The following is a 24,041-nucleotide window of genomic DNA, read 5'->3' on the forward strand; positions in this document are numbered from 1 at the left end:
TCTTTGAGTACAGTGTAAAAAACCCCAACCAAACACACAAAAAACAAAAACAAACAGAAAATCCAGTTACAAGCGAGATCGTCAAAACACTGTCAGTCCGGAAATTTCCGTTCGTAGCGATCAGTGCTGAGTGTCTCTCAAAATCGTAATCACTTTCAGAACATCACAATCCCAATTCACGATGTCTTTGAGTAAAGTGTAAAAAACCCGGAAAAAAACCCCAACTAAACACACAAAAAACAAAAACAAACAGAAAATCCACATTTGTGGCTTTGGCTGTGTGATAGTCTAACTGAAATGACTATTCCAACTTGGACCCAAATTCCAACCTTGCGCAGGGCCGATTCTAGAATGGACCAGCAACAAGGGTTTCATTCTAGAATGGCACCCCTGTACTTGCGCAGGGTTAGAATTCCAACCTGGACCCGGTCCATTCTAGAGTGAAACCGGATTCTAAGAACGCGCAGAACATATTCAATCAACGGCTATTGGCATCAAGCTGCTCTGCATTTCCTGTTGTTTTGCAGATGCTTAAAGTGCATCTAAACCCAAATTTTCAAACAAAAACTCTTATTACCAATGCAAACATACACTCATATGTGTTCCATCCCCACCACTCAAAAGGCCCAAAGACGCGAGTAGCCCACGCAGCGAGTGGGAAAACCCCGTCAAAGCTAGCAACGTGCCAGCCTTCTGCTGAAACAAAACGATGATGCTAAAAATAGATTTTCTCCACTGATGACGTAGTAAGGGGAGCAGCCACCAGCCACAGCAGCGAGCACTTGGTCTTGGATCAAGCTGCCAGTGCCAGCATGGGTAGACTCTGTGTTTTTTACGGCTGTAATATTACCTCGGCAAACAAGCAAGGAATAATTAAAGTACTCAGGGGTTTTCTAAAGTCCCTCGCATAAGGAGAGCTTGGATTAACTTTGTGAAAACTTCCAGAAAAGATTTTTCACAACCAAAAGACTACCAAGTTGTATGCGGACAGCATTTTGCCGACGATGCATTTGCAGACCAGTTCACAGCACCCTTGTTCGAATTCGAACTCGGTTATCGTCCAAAACGGAGGTAGAAGGAGGATGCTGTCCCGTCAGTGATGCCACTAACGTGCATCGATGTTCAGAAGAGATTGAATGCAGCAAAAAAAGACAGTGGAGACGGTTGACGTAGAATCTAACCGGAGAAAGAGGCGACGGAAACGAGAAGTTATGAAGGCAAGTGCGGCTCGATTTTTTGTGTGTGCCCCAAACACACCTCCTTCTCATACTTGGGAATGTACTGCAGGTAAACAATGCTTTTCTCTAAAGATGGGTGAAAGTATGAAATAGACAGAGAGGGTGAGGGAGAATCAGAGACAGGAGGGAAGAAATGGTACATTATTTATATATGAGGTTATACATACGTATAAATATATATATATATAGTTTTGAATTCTGACTGAAAGTCATTGATTCAGTGCTTTTGAATTGTTGTCGTGTTTTCAGGCTGTTTCTTGCAGCTCTGAATTACAATGAAAATAGGGACATAGGTGATGCGATTGATGATCGAGGAAGGAAATCCAAAGTTGTCCATCACATGTGATAATGTAAATAAACATCTAGGGTTGTTTTCAGTTTTGTTGATAACATGTTTTGTTTCATTTAGGGTATTCAGCTGGTATTTCCTTGTTTTTCACTACCTTTTTTATTCATGTTTTTGATATGCCTTGACCGACGAGGTAGTTTTATAGACGAAAAGGAATCAGTGCATATCATATTGTTTTATTTGTATAACTGTGTTTTAATTTTAAATGTGTCAAGCGCAAAAAGCATAATTGTAAAGTTATGATGTTGCGCTATATAAATGCTCATTTATTATTATTATTATTATTATTATTATTCCCAAAAGCAAAGAAAGGAGAGTACAGTGTGAGAAAGTTCAAAGGGCCACCAACTTACGGTAAGTTACACACAGGGTAACTACAGACTGCTGTTTTTTAGCACACACACACACAAGTAAAGATACTAACACACACACACACACAACTGCAGAGGGAAAAAGACACAGAGAGAAAGATTACAATTACATTTACAGACTATCAATATTTTCCCAGTTGGGTATCCCCTATAACTGCAGCATTCTTCTTAGTTTATGCATTTCTGCAAGCATAAAAACTGAACTTGGTTCAGTACTGATAATGTCTTTTCACGACTATCTCATCCTGAGCTATTCATCGTTACATTTACAGGTTACGTGTCAAGACTGTGTCAACATCTCTGAGAAGCTGACCGAGAATCCAGGGGACTCACAAACTTCTCTCCCTGCGAAATTTCGTGGCATACCTGACTCTTTGGCCGCTGCATATTACCACCCATTCAGAGAAAAAGCTGCTGCAACCTACAGTACAAGATACCCTAATTAACTGATCCCACATTTTCCCACTGCTGTTGACATCAACCACATACAGAACAAAATTCACTTGAATGGGATTACTGTTTTATTTTATAAGTGATGCATTTTATTCTAATTAAAACATACATTTTCATTTTACTATTTTCATGGAAGCTCGGGCCACTCAAAACCTCTGTAAGTATCCTCGGAAGGAAATGCATTTTTGATGGCCCGTACCGCACATGAAGGTAGAGGTATCCTGACTTTCCTCTCTAGCACACCATGACACCACCTCACCAACTGTCGGTATCCTATGTAGCGGTACTTCCTGGAAAATAAAAAAAAGAATCTGTGACATAAGGGTTTGTTGTGTACTCCAGCAGAGGGTTTTTACAAAATGTGTGGAGAGTGGAGGGAGGAACACTTGTTCCTTGTGTATACAGGATTGACTAATGAGGGAATGGCTTGTTTCATGGTTGTGTATGTGTGATATTGTCTTTCATGACAAGATCCCTGTAAATCTTTAATTTTACCTCACTTCTTATGTTTATAAACTAATAAAGATATTTCCAAAAATGGTGTTTTCTTTCCAGCATTAAGTTTATCTTGTTTCACACAAAGAGTATAAACACTGATTCACTTGTGGACTTCAGTGTGGAAAGATCTCAGGATACAATTTTTATTTTTACTGTTGAGTGTTGTGTATACTATTTCTGCACATGTTTGTTTGTTTTATAATTTGATTGTTGTTGTCCTTCTTTTTGTAATTGACCAACTTCCAACTTTGTCATTTATTAAGAGACGAAGATCAAGGATTGCTTTACACCTGCTAATTAAAACAAACAATCTTCTGTCACCTTCTTCTTCAGGTGTGTGAATGAATGGATGAATATGTTTGTATGTCATGTGGAACAAACCTAGAAGTGTCTGCCACAAAATTTTAGAATTTCCAGAATAGCTTTTACAATGTCACAAGTAGAAATAACGTTAATCCCAACTCATGAAATTAAAAAGCACATGTTTGGTAACGAAAGATAAAATTTGTCACTTACTCCTCAAGAGTAGCCTGGAAAGTGCCATGCTCCTCTCGGTACTGGTAATATGCTGTCAGGGTTTTTGAGAGGTCTGCAAATATAACACTATTGTTATAACTTATTTTTAACTATAAATTAAGTATAAGAATTAAACTTCTGAACGCCACGATGAAGTTTAAAGGCTTTACAGACTAGTACATGTACTAGTAATGAATAGCCATTAACCTCTACATCTATATATATTTATATTAAATTTACAAAAGAGTCACACCTTCCCTTTGCTCTTTTCATAACATGTTATAATAAAATTAAATAATGATAGCCTCATTCTTCCAAACCAATAACATGCCAAGTGAAAAGATATACATACCTGCGACTGTTCAGCTTCTCCATGATTTTAGTAGACTCAGTGCAGCAGTTGCATTCCTCCACTTTCTTCATCACCACACAGTTGCCACATTCTGATGATTCACACCTGAAAGTAGCACAAACTTCACTTGAATCATTCGTCTCCATTCTTCGACTAAGTAAATTGTGAATGTGCACATGTGGGAAGTATTCTTAGATTTCACTTGAAAGAAACAATAAGATTAATTCCAAAAATGTAACTTGCCACTGCTCTCTTCAGAAAAAAAAACCACCGCTAGAAACGTAAACAATGAGACTTTCGCCTTCGTATCATCGTATGACTTACTCAATCTACACAGTAAACGTGAATTCGTTACTCACCAGTCTGTGTTCCCAAGGCGATATACGCCGTTGTTGTCAGCAAAATGATTATTTTCCTCCACATTCCTCTCATGTTCCTGTGCTGGAGGCTCGAACTGATACGGTACAACGCGATTGTTGTTCCACAAGTTGCCTGCACCACGAGTGTCCGCCATTTCGCTCTGTTCCCCTCAGTACGTCACAAGTTACCAGCTGGCGCTTCGGTAGTTCTCGGGTTTTCTCGGCAAAGTCCGGATCAGCAAATTTAGCTCGCATATCGGTGGGCGTTTCCTTGCGAACGACTAAGCGCTGAGCGGTTTCAGTGCCGAAAAATGCCATAACTGGATACCCTGTTCACATACTCAAAACTTTGTTTGGAGGGTTTAGACGCACTTTAACGGATCGTTAGCAACATGGTGTCTTTCTGTGTTTTCATTATTCTGTCTTCAAGTTTTCTTTCTTCATTTTTCTGTCTTTTTCTGTTTCTTCGTTTTTACATTTAGTCAAGTTATGACTAAATTTTTTAACATAGAGGGGGGAATCGAGACGAGGGTCGTGGTGTATGACTGTGTGTGTGTGTGTATGTGTGTGTGTGTGTGTGTGTGTGTGTGTGTGTGTGTGTGCGTGCGTGCGTGTAGAGCGATTCAGACCAAACTACTGGACCGATCTTTATGAAATTTGACATGAGAGTTCCTGGGTATGAAATCCCCATACGTGTTTTTTTTATTTTTTTGCTAAATGTCTTTGATGACGTCATATCCGGCTTTTTGTGAAAGTTGAGGCGGCACTGTCACGCCCTCATTTTTCAACCAAATTGGTTGAAATTTTGGTCAAGTAATCTTCGACGAAGCTCGGACTTCGGTATTGCATTTCAGCTTGGTGGCTTAAAAACAAATGAGTGAGTTTGGTCATTAAAAATCGGAAACTTGTAATTAATTTTTTTTTTTATTAAACGATCCAAAAACAATTTCATCTTATTCTTCGTCATTTTCTGATTCCAAAAACATATACATATGTTATATTTGGATTAAAAACAAGCTCTGAAAATTAAAAGTATAAAAATTATGATCAAAATTAAATTTCCGAAATCGTTTTAAAAACTATTTCATCTTATTCCTTGTCGGTTCCTGATTCCAAAAACATATAGATATGATATGTTTGGATTAAAAACACGCTCAGAAAGTTAAAACGAAGAGAGGTACAGTAACTTGAAGCGTGCTATGAAGCACAGCGCAACCGCTACAGCGCCAAACAGGCTCGTCACTTTCACTGCCTTTTGCACTAGCGGCGGACTACGTTCAGTTTCATTCTGTGAGTTCCACAGCTTGACTAAATGTAGTAATTTCGCCTTACGCGACTTGTTGTTGTTGTTTTGTTCCTCTTTCTGTTTATTCTGTTCCTCAGTTCAGCTGTGTTTATTCGTCTGTCTGTCTGCAGCCATGATCATGCTAGACAGAAAAAGCTATGCTGCCGAATATCTGTCCTGCTGTTTAGGGGTCTCTGTCTCCTTAATCCTCCACCAACCCCTCTCCTCTTTCGTCCTTCTTCCCTTGACAGAATCGTGGCACGTGAAGCAGGCTATATTGCATGTTGCTTTCCATTAGCAATCCTGATGACGCTGAACAGAGAAATGGATGTTGCATATCCGCCCTCCAGTTGGGGAGTCTCTGTATTTACACTCGTCAACCCCACCACATCCAATTCAAAATCATACCCATCTCAACACAAGGGCGGATCAATTCACTTTGGAGGGGGGGGTTACAAAATGACTGCGAAGATACAAGTTGACGGCGCCGAAGGCGCCTAAGCCTCTAGGGGGGGGCCGGGGGCATGCCCCACCGGAAATTTTTTTTATCCAAAGAAGCAAAATAGAGCTATCTGGTGCATCCTGAGCCAATAAATTACCTCTTTTTTTGGGGGGTGGGGGGGTTACGTAACCCGTGTAACCCCCCCCAGATCCGCCCTTGCAACACACCCTACCCCCCCCCCCCCTTTTTTTTCTCTCTTGACAAAATCCCGGCGCCCAAATCAGGTTATTGTGCATGTTGCATTCTTTCAGTTGTCCTCATGTCGCTGGACAGACGGAGAGCGATGAAGGTGCATGTAGATGTGTCTATCCGAGTCAATTTGTAATCGTCGGTCTTCCTATAACACTTAACCAAGCATGTTAAGCGAGTAGCGTTGAATGCTGCATTCCATCAGCAGTCCTTATAGTCCCGACGGAAAGCGAAGATGTAGCGTATTCGTCCTCATTCAAAGGTCAAAGAAAGAGATGCTTCTGCGTAGTTGTCCTCTCTTTGTGTGTCTGTCCACCCTCCTCCACTCGTTCTTATTCGCTGTTGGACCCCCTTCCCAAATACGCTCTGACAAAAACTCAAACATCCGACAGTGCTCGTTGCATGTTCTGACCTTATGATATCGGACAGACAAAGGAATATTGCCGAGCATCTGTTGATGCACATTTGCCCCTATTTTTCATGCCTTCATTCCTATACAATACAATACGTCCAAGTTTCCCCCTGTCGTTTGTCCTTCTTCTCCCCATGAGACAAATTCTGCACGCGCACCATAGCTCGTCGCATGCTGCAATCCATCAGCAGCACTGATGGCATGGAGACAGAAAGGGATGATGCCGGCGGAAAGTCACACCTACAATGATTTTTGTTGTCCTCTCCCCGCCCCCCCCCCTCTCGCTCTCTCTTGCTCTCTCTTTCTTATTTCGCTTTTTTCTCTAATCAGGTCAGCACACAATCAAGACAGATTGCTCTCCCGGCTGCTGATTTATTTGTGTCGGGTGGTCGGTGACACAACATTGCAGCCAGCAGATTGATTGGCCTCTGAGCCCTGTGCGATTTAGCTGTCCACGATACTGCGGCGCTGTCCAATATTTAGCAATATACCTTTTTGTTAGTGTCGGTAAATCTGTCTTCTTTTGGTTGGTTTATTTGTATCTTGTTTTCCTTTTCTGCTTTTTATTATTTTGTTTTTCATTTTCCCCCATCGTTTGTTTTGTTAATTTTAACTTTTTTGCGCTCTTTTCATTTCGCTCATTGGTTTCCCTTTTTCTTGCAACTGAAGTAAAGTAGATTGAATCCGTAAAACAAATAATAAGTCATCGTCATTTAAAAAAAAATATATTAAGTTTTATTCTGTTATTGTTTGGTGAATTTTTTTTCTAAATCTCTCTTCGCAGTCAAAAATGAAAAATGAAAACAATAATAATAGGGCGCTTTTTTTGGACCACCCTGTAAATGAGAAAACAAATTCTGCAAATTCAAAGAATGCGTTAAAAAAATAATGACCTGATCTGTTTATCTGTTTTGCCGGCGTTGTATAGACGCGACTATGAACTAACAATGAAAAACCAGTTCTGATTGTTTCACTTCACACGTTGCAAAAACACTCACATAAACACCCTACTTTTTTAAAGTGTCAAGTTCCAGTGACAACTTGAAAGGACATTGTAAAGAGATGTTCTGACCTTTATTACCCGGGTGATAATAGATTGTTTTGCGCATGATCTCCATCTCTGTCTGCCGCACCCATTGTGTGAAATCCGATTGACATTATTTCATCAGATCTTTTATTTTCAGCCAGGAATGAGAGAGAGAGAGAGAGAGAGAAAGACCGAGAGAGAGAGAGAGAGAGAGACCGAGAAGAGAGAGAGAGAGAGAGAGCGAGAGAGAGAGAGTGCACCGAGAGAGAGAGAGAGCACCGAGAGAGAGAGAGAGAGAGTGCACCGAGCGAGAGAGATAGAGAGAGAGAGAGCGAGAGAGAGAGAGAGAGAGTGCACAGAGAGAGAGAGAGAGAGAGAGAGAGAGAGAGAGAGAGAGAGAGAGAGAGAGAGAGAGAGAGAGAGAGAGAGAGAGAGAGAGAGAGAGAGCCTTGATGATGGTGTTCTTTCCTCTTCTGTTCTCCTCAATGATACGTGTAGTTCGTGTTACAATTTCATCGATTCAACTTGTTGAACAAAAGCGAAATACCGCACTCCCAAGCAGCCGTATCAAAAAAAATAAATCCATTGTAATAAGGCGTGTTTAAATTGCTGTAGATGATACAGTGGTTTGGTTTAACAAATAAAACTGGATTCTTTATTTGAAATCTATCTTTACAGAATGATCGCAATTTGCCTATGCTATTTTCTTTGAAAACTTTCAAGCGGCTTTTCATCTATCCCGTATTCAACCCCAATAAAACGGCAGTTCCTGTCTTGAGCAGTATAATTGTTTAAGCCACATTCTTTTTAATAGCTGTATAAATTTTGCACTGCTGTTAGGAAATTTGATTGTCTAACTATACCGACATGCTTTTTGTCACGTAGATATCCACAGACAGACAATGACACACACGCACCTTCGGTGAGACAGCGTGTGTGTGTGTGTGTCTCTCTGTCTCTGTCTCTGTCTCTCTGTCTCTCTCTGTCTCTGTCTCTCTCTGTCTCTCTGTCTCTGTCTCTCTGTCTCTCTCTCTCTCTCTCTCTCTCTCTCTCTCTCTCTCTCTCTCTCTCTCTCGACAATTCTGGCACTCTGATCCACACTGCGGGCAGGAAAATAATACAAGTCATCAAAATCACATTCAATCATATTGACATGAGGCGCTATACATATGGAGTTCTGCTTTGAACTGAAGTCTCCCCTATAACCCTTTGCCTGCTCCGACTTCTCTTGATTTTCTGCCAATATTCATTCTTATTTTTCCAACTCTTCTGTCACATGAAAAGTTCACTAGCCTTTGAATATCACGCGTCTTATTGAACAGACAGGCACACTGATCAATCTCTGGTAAATTCTTCAAACTATGATTTTAGTTGTGTGTGTGTGTGGGTGTGTGTGTGTGTGTGTGTGTGTGTGTGTGTGTGTGTGTGTGTGTGTGTGTGTGTGTGACTCTCTCTCTCTCTCTCTCTCTCTCTCTCTCTCTCTCTCTCTCTCTCTCTCTCTCTCTTTTATAGGGACAATTCGACGACACAAAGCGTTTAGTTGAGGATGCGAAGCGTTCGAACCTCATAGGGGGGTCCGGGGTCATGCCCCTTGGAACATGTTGATCAAGGAAAATGGAGCAAATCTGGTGCAATCTGAGCAAAGAAACTTCCCCTAATAAACCTTCCAAAAAGTGAAATTTAAGAAGACAAATTTGGATCAAAACAAGGACAATTGACCGATCTGGTGCAACCTGAACCAACAAATTACACAACTACTTTCCAAAACCGTTACTTAGAAGACAACGGCCGGCTCCTGGGGGGGGGGGGGGGGGGTGTACCGGGGTCCTGCCCCCCCGGACAATTTTGATAGAAATCAAGGAAACTGGAGCAATTTGAGCCATCAGTTATTCTTCATTATCATTTTTTAGCTTTTCTATTTATTTTTTTAGGTTTCTCTTCTTTATTGAATGCAGTTCATTCTGCATCGACAAAATTATATCACTAAAATCAGGCCGATTCAGCCACCCAAAAAATCATATTTGCTCTTGTGGTTGATTTTGGACGGTGACATTCGTAGCAAGACAACCGTAAAATGAATCTATCGGGAAATCGACCCGCCTGAACGTCAAGCTTTGTTTTGACGACCGTCTTCATCTTTTTCCTCTGCGTTCATTGGCAGCGACTCCTGTGTGCACCCATGTTGTGTTGTTGTTGTTGTTGTTGTTGTTGTTGTTGTTGTTGTTGTTGTTGTTGTTGTTGTTGTTGTTGTTGTTGCGAGTGGGCTTACGTGAATGGGCGTTTTCCTCGCCATTCACGCAGTCATAGTCCGTTTTGTTTTCGTTTTGGATTTGTTCGTGTGTCAGTGATCCACCGAAGTGACGGGCATCTGACCTCCCTTGCCCCTGATTTAGTTATTTCCATCCATCCACCCTTTCCTTCCTTGTCGCCCTGTCAACTCCGCCTTGCTTCCACCTTCTGTCCTGACACACAGCACCGGCCTACCCGGGCCCACTGCCACCCCTTCCTCCCCAAATCTCTTTCAATAGTTAGCGTTAGTGTTAGCTTTGTAATCGATAGTTAGCGTGATCATTGCTGTTGGTGATCCACAGACAAACGATGATTTACGATTATTTCATTCTTCTTCTTCTTGTCGATCACACAATTATTTCATTCAAATCAACGGGGCCGCACAGTACAGGCTGTGTGTGAGTTGAACGTCTGCAGTTTCGTGTCAGTCTGACCTTTCCGTGGTTGTAAATTAATGTTGCCCTTTAAACGACTTCGATCCAACAATGGTTTGTCATAAGTTTATTATAACACACCAACGTTATCTTAGATGAGCCCAGATATTTTTGGTCAACACTCACTGTCGTCAATATTGATCCAAACTGAACGACTTCTTTTGACAATTCCATGTATTGTGGATAACTCAGTGGACAACCCTTCTCGGATGTTGCTCAGGTTGCCAACAAGAATGCCTCCATGGTGACACAAGTCCGCCTTGTCGAAGGAGAATATGTCCCAATCTTTCCTGCAATTATAGTGTTTTTGATCGGGACCGAAATCCGCATGCAAACCCTATGATTTTTGTCATGATCGCATTTGGTGCTTGTACCAATGAAAAGTCTTATGCCGACATGTCATCGAAAATTGCAAACAGGAATGCCTCCAAGGTTACCCAAGTCCACCTTGTCGAAGGAGAATATGTCCCAATCTTTTCTACAACCATAGTGTTTTTGGTTGGGACCGAAATCCGCATGCAAACCCAACTATGATTTTTGTTATGATCGCATTTGGTGCTTGTACACGTATATGAAAAGTTTTATGCCGTCATTTCACCGGGAATAGTGAATGGGTCTGCGAGTCGGTAAACCAGCAGCAACTTGCAGTGGTCCTGCTCGAGACTGGACCACCGTTGACCCTCCTGGGATGGACAGTAGATCCGTCAGACAGTGCAAGTCAAGACGGTCAACACCAAAGGCCTGGTGGACATACCGCTTGCTTCAGAAGTGCTCGTGTATAGTGTTTTCATGAAAAAAAATAAGAATATTGTTTTCTTCACTGATGCGGCTGTTTATTCTTTTAAACATATTTTATTCAGAAAACATAGGGTTAGATGTATGTACGTTCTTGTTGTTGATGTTGTTCTTGTTCTTGTTCTTGTTGTTTTTGTTGTTCTTCTTTTTTCCTTCCCGTAGATATTCAGTCTTTTCTTAATTTAGTATCTGCCTGTTGTCTGTCTTGTTCGTGAACTTTAAAGATTATTAATTTTAATCGATGGGATTAAAACTAGATTTGCCTTGTTTATTGATTTAAACGTCCCCTAAAATAACCTTGTTTTGGATTCATGACGTCTTACAATATCTTTACAAAACCGTGATATTAATATGTAAAGCGCTTAGAGAACGTCAAGCGCTATGTAAATCTCCCCATACAATAAGACTCTATTGCTAGCAGAACTTATAATTTCTGTCAGAGTTTGCTTATGAATGACATACAACGGAAGTATTGATTGCTAAGCTGAATTGAATTCACTGTGTCCATACAGTGCAGGCGCCGCAGTGAAAAGGTCAATATCGAGACGGAATGCTCCTGGTTTGGGGGAACTTAGGGTAAATCCGATTGTGCGGTTCTGGCTTGAGTGCTGGTTTGTTTTGATTGCGAGTTGGCACGAACACAGTGGAATCTTTGTGGATTTGGGAGACTGCGCTGTTCTCTCCTTGTATTGTCCCTCGCTTGCACACAATTCGTGGAGAAGAGTTGATTCTGAGATATATAATGGCTTGTGTGATTTGTTGTTGTTGGTGTTGGTGTTGGTGTTGGTGTGTGTATGTGTGTGTGTGTGTATGTGTGTGTGTGAATGCGTGCGTGCGTAGGTGTGTGTGTGTGTGTATGTGTGTGTGTGTGTGCGTAGGTGTGTGTGTGTGTGTGTGTGTGTGTGTGTGTGTGTGTTATGTAGATTTGTTATATTTTCAAATCCAGTGTTCTGATTGTAAGACTTCTATTTTTGTGACCAAAGTTTCAAATCATAAACACACAGATGTGAAGATACAGTGCGGGTGATACTCGCACGCCGCTGTAACAATTAGTTACTTTTTTTTATCCAGCCTTCGGCAGCCGCGATGAAAATGGCACTGTCATTAATTATACATTACCGTAAAATCCCTAGCAAACGCCCACCCCCCCACCTCCGCACATATTTCGGGTAAAAGTAGGGGGTGGGCGTTTGCTAGGTATACACCCCTTTGCAAGATAAAGTGTCATCACATTTTCACGAGAAAAAAAAGTTATACAACCATGTGATTTATGCAATTCTAATGAAAAATAAACACACCGTTTGTTTACACTAATAAAGATCAACGATCTGTGATAAAAAGAAAAAGAAAAAGAAAAAAAGAACACAAGTGACCTTGATTGTTCTTATTCTCAGAATAACGTAAGCACAAACAGTTTCTTGTTTGGAGATCTGGTAGGGTTGATGATCATGGGCTCATTCTAGTCCTTCGAAGTCAACATCATCGTCTTCACTGTCGTCTCCACTCTCAGCTTCTTCTGGAGCATCTCCATTGCCGTGATCGCAAGGCAGGATAGCGCCGATTTCACCTGAAAACCACTCAAGTATTTCATCATCTTGGGAACCGTCCATGGCGTTTGAAATTGCGCACCTGAGAAAGGACGTAACGATCGTTTCAGGTCGTATGTTCTCCGCCCACGCTCTGCTGACCCAGTTGATGACGTCTTGCCTTCTAGGCTGCTTGAGGTTGCCAGCAGCTGTCGGTGGTCTTGCTTCTCTCAGTCCACTCAACCCAGCAGTCTCTGATGCCATCTTGAAAAGGTTTGGCGAAACCGACATCGACTGGCTGGGTTAACACTTTCGTGACGGGAGGCGACTATATTAGTAATAACGCTGCAACGCCCACGGACGGGAAGCGACTATTTTAGTATTAGACATACAAGGTACACGACTCGTGATTGCTTCCCGGTTTTTGAAGCTTGCAGTAAATTGAGTTGTTTCCCTTGATACACGTGGTTTTCTCTTCCGGCTTGATCAAATTAATGCAGATTTGCGTGGTGTTTTCGAACAAAAAAAATGAATCGAAGGCGAGCCTTGTCACGGGAGGAGATTCTCCGGATGTTGGATCTTGAGGATCCTGTAGATCATGATACATCGTGTCGTTTTAGCCTCAAGAAAGCGATAATAGCAGTGATATTGAGGAAGAAACAGTCCCGTTGTTGCTAGTACGAGTCGGCAACTACACGTGGTAGGGGGTGATACTGCTAGACGAACATGTATCTCGGAATCGTGCAGGAGCTATGGGGGCGTGGCAGCACTGATAACAATGGATGGCTGGAGCCTTCAAATCCTTTTGGAATTGTTCATAGGTGGACAGTTGGTACTTTGTTGTGAAAATGTGACTTATATTCAATATGGATTACCTAGACATCATTTGGTGAGTGTTACAGTTTTGTTTCATTTGAGTCAGGATGCTGTGAGTGAATGCGTGATTTGCTTGTTTTTTTCTTTGTACTGTCTCCTTATTTCTGTGTACAATGTTAACAATATTTCAGCTAATTCATAGGTTTTACACCTTGTTTGGTTATAACATTATTAATAATACTTTCTGTTAAAAAATAACTTTTAAAAAAAGCAGTGGAAAATAAAACACACACAAAAAAACGTTAAAAAACACAAATTATCCCCCTTTCACCCCCCTTTCACCCCCCTTTGCTAAAACAAATCGCGTGACAAACTTATAAATAGCACGACTGAACGGGGCATCCATTTTTGAATTAGTACACAAAATTTGGTGGTGATTGGACTTAATTCAAGCTTGCTAGACAGATTTCTTTACAGTTACTGATTTTTGGGAAGTTTCTTGGTGGCAAGCTTGGGCAGGCAGGACGTTAACGCCGTGGCAGTGCTAGTCACAATAGTGTTAAAGCTGCAGGCACAAAGACCAAGTCAACTTGCTGTGCGGCAAGCGCTTCTCTGACTTCCGGCTGGGTCTTGTGAGTGCTGTAGCAGTCCAGAAGAAGGAGGCGACGCTCGTCTGCTGGCATAAGAACACGTTGAATCCAGGTCAGGATGGTGTTCCTCGTCATCCATCCATTTGTGGATGCATACAAACGCACATTGTCTGGTACTCTCAACTGGGGAAGGACGCGAGGTGGAATGTGTTCGTTTCTCTTCCGAAAAAACACACCCAAAAAACCGGGGTGGGCGTTTGCTAGGTAGTGACCCCTCTGCACAACTTTTGGCCCAAAGTGGAGGGTGAGCGTTTGCTAGATACTGGGCGTTTGCTAGGGATTTTACAGTATTTTTATTTTGAACAAAATTGACACAGACCTACACAGTTATTGTTCTGGGAGACCGCGCTAAAAAAAACAACATTATTCCGAACAGAAATCACACAGGCTGTTGAGTTTTGGTATGTGTCCAAGTGTAGGGAGATGGTCCTATCCCATGTACAACCCTGGGCAGATCTCAGATGGTGAGCTGAGCAGAATTGTTTTTACAAGAAGGACCGTGCCTTTAACACGCCGGTGACTCTTTGAAAGCTAATAAGTGTTTCGTCCTTACAATGAACTCTGCCGGCACGGTTGGCCTAGTGACCGCCCCGTGATCGGGAGGTCGTGGGTCCGAGCCCCGGCCGGGTCATACCTAAGACTTTAATCTAGTGGCTGCTCCGCCTGGCGTCTGGCATTATGGGGTTAGTGCTAGGACTGGTTGGTCCGGTGTCAGAATAATGTGACTGGGTGAGACATGAAGCCTGTGCTGCGACTTCTGTCTTGTGTGTGGCGCACGTTAATTATATGTCAAAGCAGCACCGCCCTGATATGGCCCTTCGTGGTCGGCTGGGCGGTTAAGCAAACAAACAAACAAACAAACAATGAACTCTTCCACGTTTCAGTGAAAGAAGGACGTGCTATTTGGTGTTTGTTCAATGGCTGAATACCAGTCAAGGAGTCATTTTGAGTTTAAAAGACGATCCTATTGTTGGCTGAGTTGTGCTCATACAAAAAATCCTCGTAAGAGTCGATCGTTCGCTCTTTTGTAGGTGTATTTTTTATGACTTTTTTTTCTTATTGACTTTTACACTGTTTTGTGTTGAAATGTCGTGGTCTGTGGGCATTGTAAACCGTTATTGGTGTTATGCAATCTCTCTCGCACTCACTCTCTCTCCCACCCTCTCTCTCTCTCCCACCCTCTCTCTCTCTCCCACCCTCTCTCACTCTCTGTCTCTACCACCCCACCCCCCCTCTCTCTCTCTCTACCACCCCCTCTCTCTCTCTCTCTCTCTCTCTCTTCGTCGATCTCGCTCTCATTCTCTGTTTCTGTTTGGGAGATTGAACAAGACGGGAAAATAAGCGACGCAGTTATTGTTCTGCCCGACCGCCCTGATGACATGTCTCACTCCGAACAGAAAGCGCACAGTCAGTTGATGTTGGTATACATGTGTCCAGGTGGAGGGAATGTCTTCTTCTTCTTTTTCTGCGTTCGTGGGCTGAAACTCCCACGTACACTCGTGTTTTTTGCACGAGTGGAATTTTACGTGTATGACCGTTTTTTACCCCGCCATTTAGGCAGCCATACGCCGTTTTCGGAAGAAGCATGCTGGGTATTTTCGTGTTTCTATAACCCACCGAACTCTGACATGGATTACAGGATCTTTTTCGTGCGCACTTGGTCTTGTGCTTGCGTGTACACTCGGGGGTGTTCGGACACCGAGGAGAGTCTGCACACAAAGTTGACTCCGAGAAATAAATCTCTCGTCGAACGTGGGGACGAACTCACGCTGACAGCGGCCAACTGGATACAAATCCAGCGCGCTACCGACTGAGCTACATCCCCGCCCGGAGGGAAGGTCTAATCATATGTTAATTAAAACCTGGCCCTATCTCAGATAGTGATCAGAACTGTATTGGCTTGTGCATTAAACACGATGGTGACTCCTTCAACCTCAGGTAAGAAGTGTTTCTTCCTTGCAATTAACTCTTACATGCTTCAAAGAATACAGGGCGTGCAAATTAGTGTGTGTTAATGTAGTTGGATACCAAAATTAAAAGAATCATTTTTGGTTTGAAAGACGATCCTGTTGTCGGACATTTGTCAGTGCTAGAAATGAATTCCTCGAAAGAGTCGACCGTTTGCTCTTTTGTATGTAGATTTCCTCACACTTGTTTTTTCGTGTGCTTGTTTTTGTTTTGTTCATTGTTTGTTTGTTTGTTTCTTCATGCCTTTAAAACGTTTTTTTGTATTTGAAATATCGTAGCCTGCGGGCATTGTGAACCGCCCATCTCTCTCTCTCTCTCTCTCTCTCTCTCTCTCTCTCTCTCTCTCTCTCTCTCTCTCTCTCTCTCTCTCTTTCTCTCTCCCTCCCTCTCTCTCTCTCTCTCTCTCTCTTTCTCTCTCTCTCTCTCTCACCTGCATCTGTATATCTGTCTCTCTCTCTCTCATTTTCTCTTTTTACATATAGTCAAGTTTTGACTAAATGTTTTAACATAGAGGGGGGAATCGAGACGAGGGTCGTGGTGTGTGTGTGTGTGTGTGTGTGTGTGTGTGTGTGTGTGTGTGTGTGTAGAGCGATTCAGAGTAAACTACTGGACCGATCTTTATGACATTTTTCATGAGAGTTCCTGGGTATGATATCCCCAGATGTTTTTTTCATTTTGTTTTTATAAATGTCTTTGATGACGTCATATCCGGCATTTTGTAAAAGTTGAGGCGGCACGGTCACACCCTCATTTTTCAATCAAATTGATTGAAATTTTGGCCAAGCAATCTTCGACGAAGGCCGGACTTTGGTATTGCATTTCAGATTGGAGGCTTAAGAATTAATTAATGATTTTGGTCATTAAAAATCTGAAAATTGTAATTAAAATTATTTTTTTATAAAACGATCCAAAATTACGTTTATCTTATTCTTCATCATTTTCTGATTCCAAAAACATATAAATATGTTATATTCGGATTAAAAACAAGCTCTGAAAATTAAAAATATAAAAATTATGATTAAAATTAAATTTCCGAAATCGATTTAAAAACAATTTCATCTTATTCCTTGTCCGTTCCTGATTCCAAAAACATATAGATATGATATGTTTGGATTAAAAACACGTTCAGAGAGTTAAAAAGAATAGAGATATAGAAAAGCGTGCTCTCCTCCTCAGCGCAACCGCTACCGCGCTTTTCTAGATTGTTAATTTCACTGCCTTTGCCGCGAGCGGTGGACAGACGATGCTACGAGTGTACGGTCTTGCGGAAAAAATGCAATGCGTTCAGTTTCATTCTGTGAGTTCGACTGAGCTTGACTAAATGTTGTATTTTCGCCTTACGCGACTTGTTCTGTTTCTGTTAGATCTGAGAGATCAAATAAGATGGGGAAATGTCGTATCAGATACACCCCCCCGCGGGTTAGGGAAGAATTTACCCGATGCTCCCCAGCATGTCGTAAGAGGCGACAAACGGATTCTGATTCTCCTTTTACCCTTGTTAAGTGTTTCTTGTATAGAATATAGTCAATGTTTGTAAAGATTTTAGTCAAGCAGTATGTAAGAAATGTTAAGTCTCTTTGTACTGGAAACTTGCATTCTCCCAGTAAGGTAATATATTGTACTACGTTGCAAGCCCCTGGAGCAATTTTTTGATTAGTGCTTTTGTGAACAAGAAACAATTAACAGGTGGCTCTATCCCATCCCCCCCCCCCCCCCCCTTTCCCCGTCGCGATATGACCTTCGTGGTTGAAAACGACGTTAAACACCAAATAAAGTAAGTAAAGAAAGACGTATCAGATACAAAGGTCGTGGTCGAATATGTGACACTTGCCAGGATATTTCTGTTTTTCCTCGTCTTGCTCTTTTAGAGATTGTGTTGTTCTTGATCAAAACGTTTCTTGATTTTCCCGGTAAACGACCTATTTCTCTTTCGTGATATTTAAATGAGAGTCACTGCCCTACTTCCCGGATTTCTGTCATTTCTTTGCCCTTCTTTGTCAAAAGGTCGCTTAAACGAAATCTCTTAAATCTCGTAGGAAAGGATATTCTGTTCTCATAAGGTTATTCTTTGGACGAGTGTTCACGTTGATTTAACGAAGAAAACAATGATTGGAGCCGAAGGCTGTTATTTCTTTACGTCGCTGAATCAGGTAACAGGTCAGGAAGAGTCTCGCCTAAATAAATCATCGTTTGCATGTACCTCAGGATCGCCACGATGAGCTTATTCTGAATATTCTTCTTCTTCTTCTTCTTCTTCTTCGTTCATCGGCTGAAACCCCCACGTTCACTCATGATTTTGCACAACGGTGGGTTTTTACGTGTATGACCGAATTTCCCCCGCCATTTAGGCAGCCATACACCGTTTTCGGGGGGTATTTCTGAATCTGTTTTTTGTTTTGTTTTGTGCCAGTAGATTATTGATAAAACGACTGTTTAGACATACTAACCGGTTGCGGATGTCAAAGTTTTTACTCAACAACTATACCTTTTGTGTTATCATTTGTTCTGACACTACGAGAACGTGATATTTGTATAAAGCAGTGCGGATGTTTCTGTCATGATCTCTTTAGAAAATACTCAAAACTGACAAGGAAAAATTGCAACGATCTCTGAATTAGTTTCCGTGTTCAAGATCAAGATTTTGAAGATTTGAATCTCTATTGTTTAGTATACCAGTGAAGTGTATTGTGTTTGTTTGCTTTCAACGCTTAAACGGCACATTTTTAAAAAGATATACTCTGCTTCTGATAAAAGGATGTAGATATAACCATGTAGCCTATTGGTGAAGTCGCTGAATTTCAGTAGTCCTCGTAGCACGTTAAAATTCACGTGACTTTTCTCAATATGTCTATTGTGAAACGGCAAAAAACCTATCAGATGATTGGTTTTGAAGGATACATGTGATTGCTCGTGTAACTGACACCATACCCAGCGGCCATTTTTTCCCAAAGGCAACTTCTTCAAAAATAACATTTTAAAATATCTAGTTTCTACTCAATCTTCTTGATTGTGTGTGTGTGTGTGTGTGTGTGTGTGTGTGTGTGTGTGTGTGTGTGTGTGTGTGTGTGTGTGTGTGTTTACGTGTGTGTGTGTGTGTGTGTGTGTGTGTGTGTGTGTGTGTGTGTGTATGTGCGTGGGTGCGTGCGCGTGTGTGTGCGTGAAACGCGTATTAGTGTTGCTTTGTCTGTGTCCTGTCGCAGTGTCTTTGTGTTTCCGTCTGTATCCGTGTGTCTGTGTTCACTTGCGTCCGTACGAGCTTTCGTGCGCACGTGAATGACGATCTAAATCTTGTATTTGAAAGTCCTGTGGCCTGATACTTGACTTTGATGACACAGCAATGTTGCAAAAGGATGTATTGGAGGAAAGTAGAACGACTGTATTTGAGGAGCAAAGCGACATCCGCAATGATTGCCTTCCCTGTGTACTCATGTTCCTGTTTGTTGGAGATTGGAGTCAGATGAATTTGTCTTGATAGCCAGTCTCCTTCACTTGCCTGCGAAAGATCTAGTGAGGATCTGATTTGTTGACGAGATTGGCAACTTAGCTTATTTTTCTTTCACTTTAGTATATGTGCTCCTGTGTGTTTGTGAACTGGTGTCTGAAGGCAGCGTGTATTGTACATACAGGTACGTGTAAGAAGTTTGCAAGAAATCTTTGTTGTAAGTTCAAATATACACGTGTCTTGTCGTGTGTCATCTTGTCAGCCACCTCAGATCCGTCGAGTCATTTACATACAGTATAAGAGCATCCTTCCACTTGGACACATACCAACAATTAACAGCCTGAGTGGGATTTTTGTTGTTTAAAGGTCCTTGTCTACATTTTTATACCGAAATCGCCATTTGACCATTAAAATGCAGAGACTATTATCTACAAATATCAACAATACACCCCCTTTCGATCAGGAAAAACGAAGCCAGTGTAGCCGTTTGAAAATTCATTGTAGTATTCCAGCGTAGTACTCTTAGTAGGATATTCTTATTTGGAAAATACCAAGCGCAAAACTCCTCTCAAATCCCGTGCATTTCGTGCGTTTAAAAAAAAAGTGTGGACAGCGCTCCAGTGTCAAACTGTTGCTGCACTTGTTTGGGCGTGGCTTTTAGCATAGTGACATGAATTTGATTGGTCAGTATTTTTTAGGCAAAGCACATGTTCTCAGAAAACAAAATATTGGAAGCGTGAGTCACGCTACCCAAAAATAAAATCTTTTTTTTAACATATATTTTTTTTTCTATAACTTTTTTCCCCATGGTTCATTCATCATCTGACATAAATTTTTAGCCAAATCTAACCATAAGATTATTGAAAAAAAAGCAAAAATGTAGACGACCACCTTTAAACAGTATCGCAGTTTGACAGTGGTGTCAGCCAAAACAATAATTCAGCAAAAGAATCCCGCTGTATACAGAAAGCAGCCAGACAGCTGAGTTTAAGTATGTGTCCACGTGGAAAGATGCTATTTTCCCGTGTAAATACCTGGACAAATCTGTACTGGTGGACATGATGGGTGACATGAGAAGGAAGACACCTTTAAGGCGGATGCTGTGCACAGTGAACATTTGAAAGCAGGACACGAATTTTGTTTGTTATGTTTGGCGTAAAATGTATGTGACAGTTTGTGTAATATTGGAACTTAGTAGTTAGAAATCAGAACGTTTCTCAAGTTAGATTGAGTTTCAGTGTTTGGGACAAGTGTGTGTGTGTGTGTGTGTGTGTGTGTGTGTGTGTGTGTGTGTTTCTCGTGCGCGCGCGCGCGTGTGTGTGTGTGTGTGTGTGTGTGTGTGTGTGTGTGTGTGTGTGTGTGTTTCTCGTGCGCGCGTGTTTACAACAGAAAAGGCATTTGGTGCAGATTTCTGAAACTGATTTCAGAAATTAGATTCTAGAAACGAGAATGGAAAATAATATATGTGCAGCTGCAATGAGCACGCCCAGACTTTATAAGAGCATACAGAGACTCATCCTAGGTTCCTTTGTCAGCGCCTTCATAGATTCAGTGAAAGGTACTTAGGTATCTGTAATAGTACCCTTTTTAATTATATCGTCCGAGACACGCCTGTATGCCACTGTGGCATCGCAGACATGACAGTGGAACACCTCCTCCAACATTGTCCAATCCACCAGAAACTACGAGCAGAAACATGGCCTGCGGACACACCAGTTCAGGAGAAGATCTTCGGCAACCTGTGGAGTCTTCGCTGTACTGCAAACTTCATCAGAAGTTCCGGAGTCCCTGTCTGAGCTATCGAGAAGAAGAAGAATTATATCGTCCGGGAAGTAGACATCCTTCGATGTGAAATATTGCAAGTCCGTATTCGTATATACGGGTTAAGTTTCAGTCGTCTCCGGTTTCTGTTTTGTTTGATTTCACAGTTTTACAAGGGATGAAGCAACCGAACCTCGCCTCGGAGAAACCATAGAAGAAACAAAATTGGGTTTCAAAGAGAGAGAACAACAAAATAAAGCAGCCATTTTGTCACCGTTTAGCAACGTATCCAATCTATTTTGCCTTATATTGGGAATGTGTTAGTACAGTAGTTATTTACGATAAAACTTTCCTTATTCAGAGTTTATTTGGACACTGGAGGAGTGTGTTGCGTACACTTACTCGGTTATCACCAAACGTCAGGCAACAACAGGGCTTGATTTCCCCCATTTTCGTTTACTGACAGTACCGTAAAATCCCTAGCATAAGCCCACCATCTAGCAAACGCCCACCCCCCACTTTGGGCCAAAAGTTGTGCACAGGGGTAACTACCTAGCAAACGCCCACCCTGCTTTTTTCAAAGAGACTATAGGCTCACTTTCACTAGGATTTGTGCAGACTGTTCTAATTCTTTACCTTTTCGTGTTTCTTTCCTTTTTTCTTATTCTTTGTCCCCTCTCCTCACTCCCACCCATCATTCATGTTTTTTCGAGTTTCTCTTCTCTTTTTTTCCCTAAGTTTTTGGGTTTTTCTTTCTCAGAAAGATTGGGCCTTTTGAAGACAAAATCCAAGTTCAGTTAACGTTTCATTTCCAAAGACGATCGTGTAATTTCTTCCCTGTACAGAAAGAAAGGGCTTCATTGGTGTTGACATTTCGACATTTCATCAAGTTTCTTTTTCCCGGAATTGTGTTCTTATTGTTTGTCCTTGCAAATGTCTGGCGATTTTCTTTTTACTTTATAAATTCATATGAATGACTATGCTCGGGTTGTTTTCAGAAGAGCCAGTCCTTTTCTCTCTCTCTCTCTCTATCTCTCTCTCTCTATCTCTCTCTCTCTCTCACTCTCTCTCTCTCTCTCTCTCTCTCTCTCTCTCTCATGGTTGGCCTTCTTTGCCTCAAAGTCCCTTTTCTTTCTTTTTTCCTTCACTTCTACTCACACGACCTAACTTACATGCTTTCACTCAATTACACGGTTGAGCACAAAACTTACTTTGTGCAAAGGGGTCTATCCCTAGCAAACGCCCACCCCCCAATTTTGCCCTAAATCTGTGCACAGGGGGGGTGGGCTTATGCTAGGGATTTTACGGTACTATTAAATAGTTTCCTCAACTTTCTCTAAGACAAGGGAGTGTTTTGTGTTTCAGGCATGGATACGAGAGCTGCGGCTTGTCTGGCAATTACAGGACTTGTTTTAGCCCATTTTCGTTTGCTGACAGTACAATTTAATAGGAATTCCTCAACTTTCTCCAGACAAAGGGGTGTTTTGTGTTTCAGGCATGGATAATATAGAGCGGCGTTTCCTCAACTTTCGCTTAGACAAAGGGTTGTTTTGTGTTCCAGGCATAGATACTAGAGCGGCGTTTCCTCAACTTTCGCTTAGACAAAGGGTTATTTTGTGTTCCAGGCATAGATACTAGAGCGGAGTTTCCTCAACTTTCTTTAAGACAAAGGGTTATTTTGTGTTTCAGGCATGGATACTAGAGCGGCCTGTGGTGGAGTTTGTCCATCCAGAGGATGTGAAGGAGCTGGCACGTCAGTTTGAACTCTCCGCTAAACGGGCTGCCGTCTTTCCTCTACCCTGTGAGTAAACCTTTTACACAAGAAAATAAAAATTGCAAAATTAAAAATAAGAAAGGTAAGAAATTGAAACGTTTAGTTTTGAACCAAACAAAACATTAACACAAATTAAACGTTCCAATCACCAATTGACCTTTCTTGTTATTTGAAAGTTTACTTGTTGAAACGTTTTGGACCACAAAAAAAAGACATTCACACAAATTAAACGTTCCAATAACCACTTGACCTTTCAGACTTTCTTGTTATTTAAAAGTTTACTTTTTGAAACGTTGAGTTTTGAACCAAACAAAACATTCACACAAGTTAAACGTTCCAATAACCACTTGACCTTTCTTGCTATTTGATTCTGGATTTTGGAACGTTAGCAGTGTATCTGTTTTTGGACTTTTCCCACGGTCTTGCCTTCTGTGGGGATATCTTATATACTGGATCCCAACTGTAGGACATTGACACCGCAACCAACGCTATTTAGTACCATCTCAATTTGGCACTAGTACAGAAAACACTGGCTTAACTTAACATTTACTATGGATGTCTATATCTGCCAAATTGTTTATGTGTCTGTGTCTTTGATATTCTTAGAATGAAAACTTGTCCTTTTGGCCTTGAACAAGAGGATGATGTTGTTTCAGCTGACAGTGCACAGAAACAGAGCAGTGGATACACTTACAACACAGCTCGGGATTTTTACCTGCGTATGCGACACTACCCCAATGGGGCGGGGTCACGCAAGAAAGCAGGAAACTATTTGGTGAGTCGCATGATCTCACATGCCTTTTGTCATCTTTGTTGATGTTGTTTTTGTTGTTGTTGTTATTTTTATTGTTGTTATTGTTGTTGTTGTTGTTGTTGTTGTTTTTGTTGTTCTTGTGTGTGTGTGTGTGTGTGTGTGTGTGTGTGTGTGTGTGTGTGTGTGTGTGTGTGTGTGTGTGTGTGTGTCTTTTTCTGTCTGTCTGTCTGTGTCTGTGCTCGTGTGTGTTTGTTTGTTTGTTTGTTTATTTGTGTGTTATG

The 24,041-nt window shown here is 41.5% G+C and overlaps 2 protein-coding genes and 1 long non-coding RNA gene across 4 annotated transcripts in view; 2 read left to right on the plus strand and 1 right to left on the minus strand.

Annotated features, from left to right (window-relative positions):
- The window catches only part of LOC138953703 (uncharacterized), a 3,311-nt gene extending 844 nt beyond the window's left edge, over positions 1-2,467 (plus strand). Inside the window, exons 1-3 of the long non-coding RNA XR_011451594.1 lie at positions 1-1,287; positions 1,891-1,941; positions 2,231-2,467. The exon at positions 1-1,287 is cut by the window's left edge and continues 844 nt beyond it. This is a non-coding gene — a long non-coding RNA (uncharacterized lncRNA). The remainder of the gene's footprint in view (positions 1,288-1,890; positions 1,942-2,230) is intronic.
- The window catches only part of LOC138953704 (uncharacterized), a 165,166-nt gene that overhangs the window by 76,217 nt on the left and 64,908 nt on the right, over positions 1-24,041 (plus strand). The window contains exons 1-3 of one of the 2 annotated variants that reach the window (XM_070325594.1): positions 15,477-15,999; positions 22,922-23,033; positions 23,663-23,781. In XM_070325594.1, coding sequence (XP_070181695.1) covers positions 23,728-23,781 — 54 coding nt within the window. In that variant the 5' untranslated portion in view covers positions 15,477-15,999; positions 22,922-23,033; positions 23,663-23,727. Of the gene's footprint in view, positions 1-15,476; positions 16,000-22,921; positions 23,034-23,662; positions 23,782-24,041 lie in introns of those variants that run through there. The other variant, XM_070325593.1, reaches the window with a different exon arrangement.
- On the minus strand, positions 2,562-4,378 carry LOC138953702 (uncharacterized). Its single transcript, XM_070325592.1, has 4 exons — positions 4,137-4,378; positions 3,778-3,882; positions 3,426-3,498; positions 2,562-2,701 (listed from the first exon to the last, which is right to left on the minus strand). The coding sequence occupies exons 1-3, from the start codon at positions 4,289-4,291 to the stop codon at positions 3,429-3,431; spliced, it is 330 nt and encodes a 109-aa protein (XP_070181693.1). The 5' UTR covers positions 4,292-4,378; the 3' UTR covers positions 2,562-2,701; positions 3,426-3,428.

The sequence above is a fragment of the Littorina saxatilis genome, linkage group LG17, assembly GCF_037325665.1.
Source record: "Littorina saxatilis isolate snail1 linkage group LG17, US_GU_Lsax_2.0, whole genome shotgun sequence".
In the NCBI taxonomy this organism is placed as follows: Eukaryota; Metazoa; Mollusca; class Gastropoda; order Littorinimorpha; family Littorinidae; genus Littorina; species Littorina saxatilis.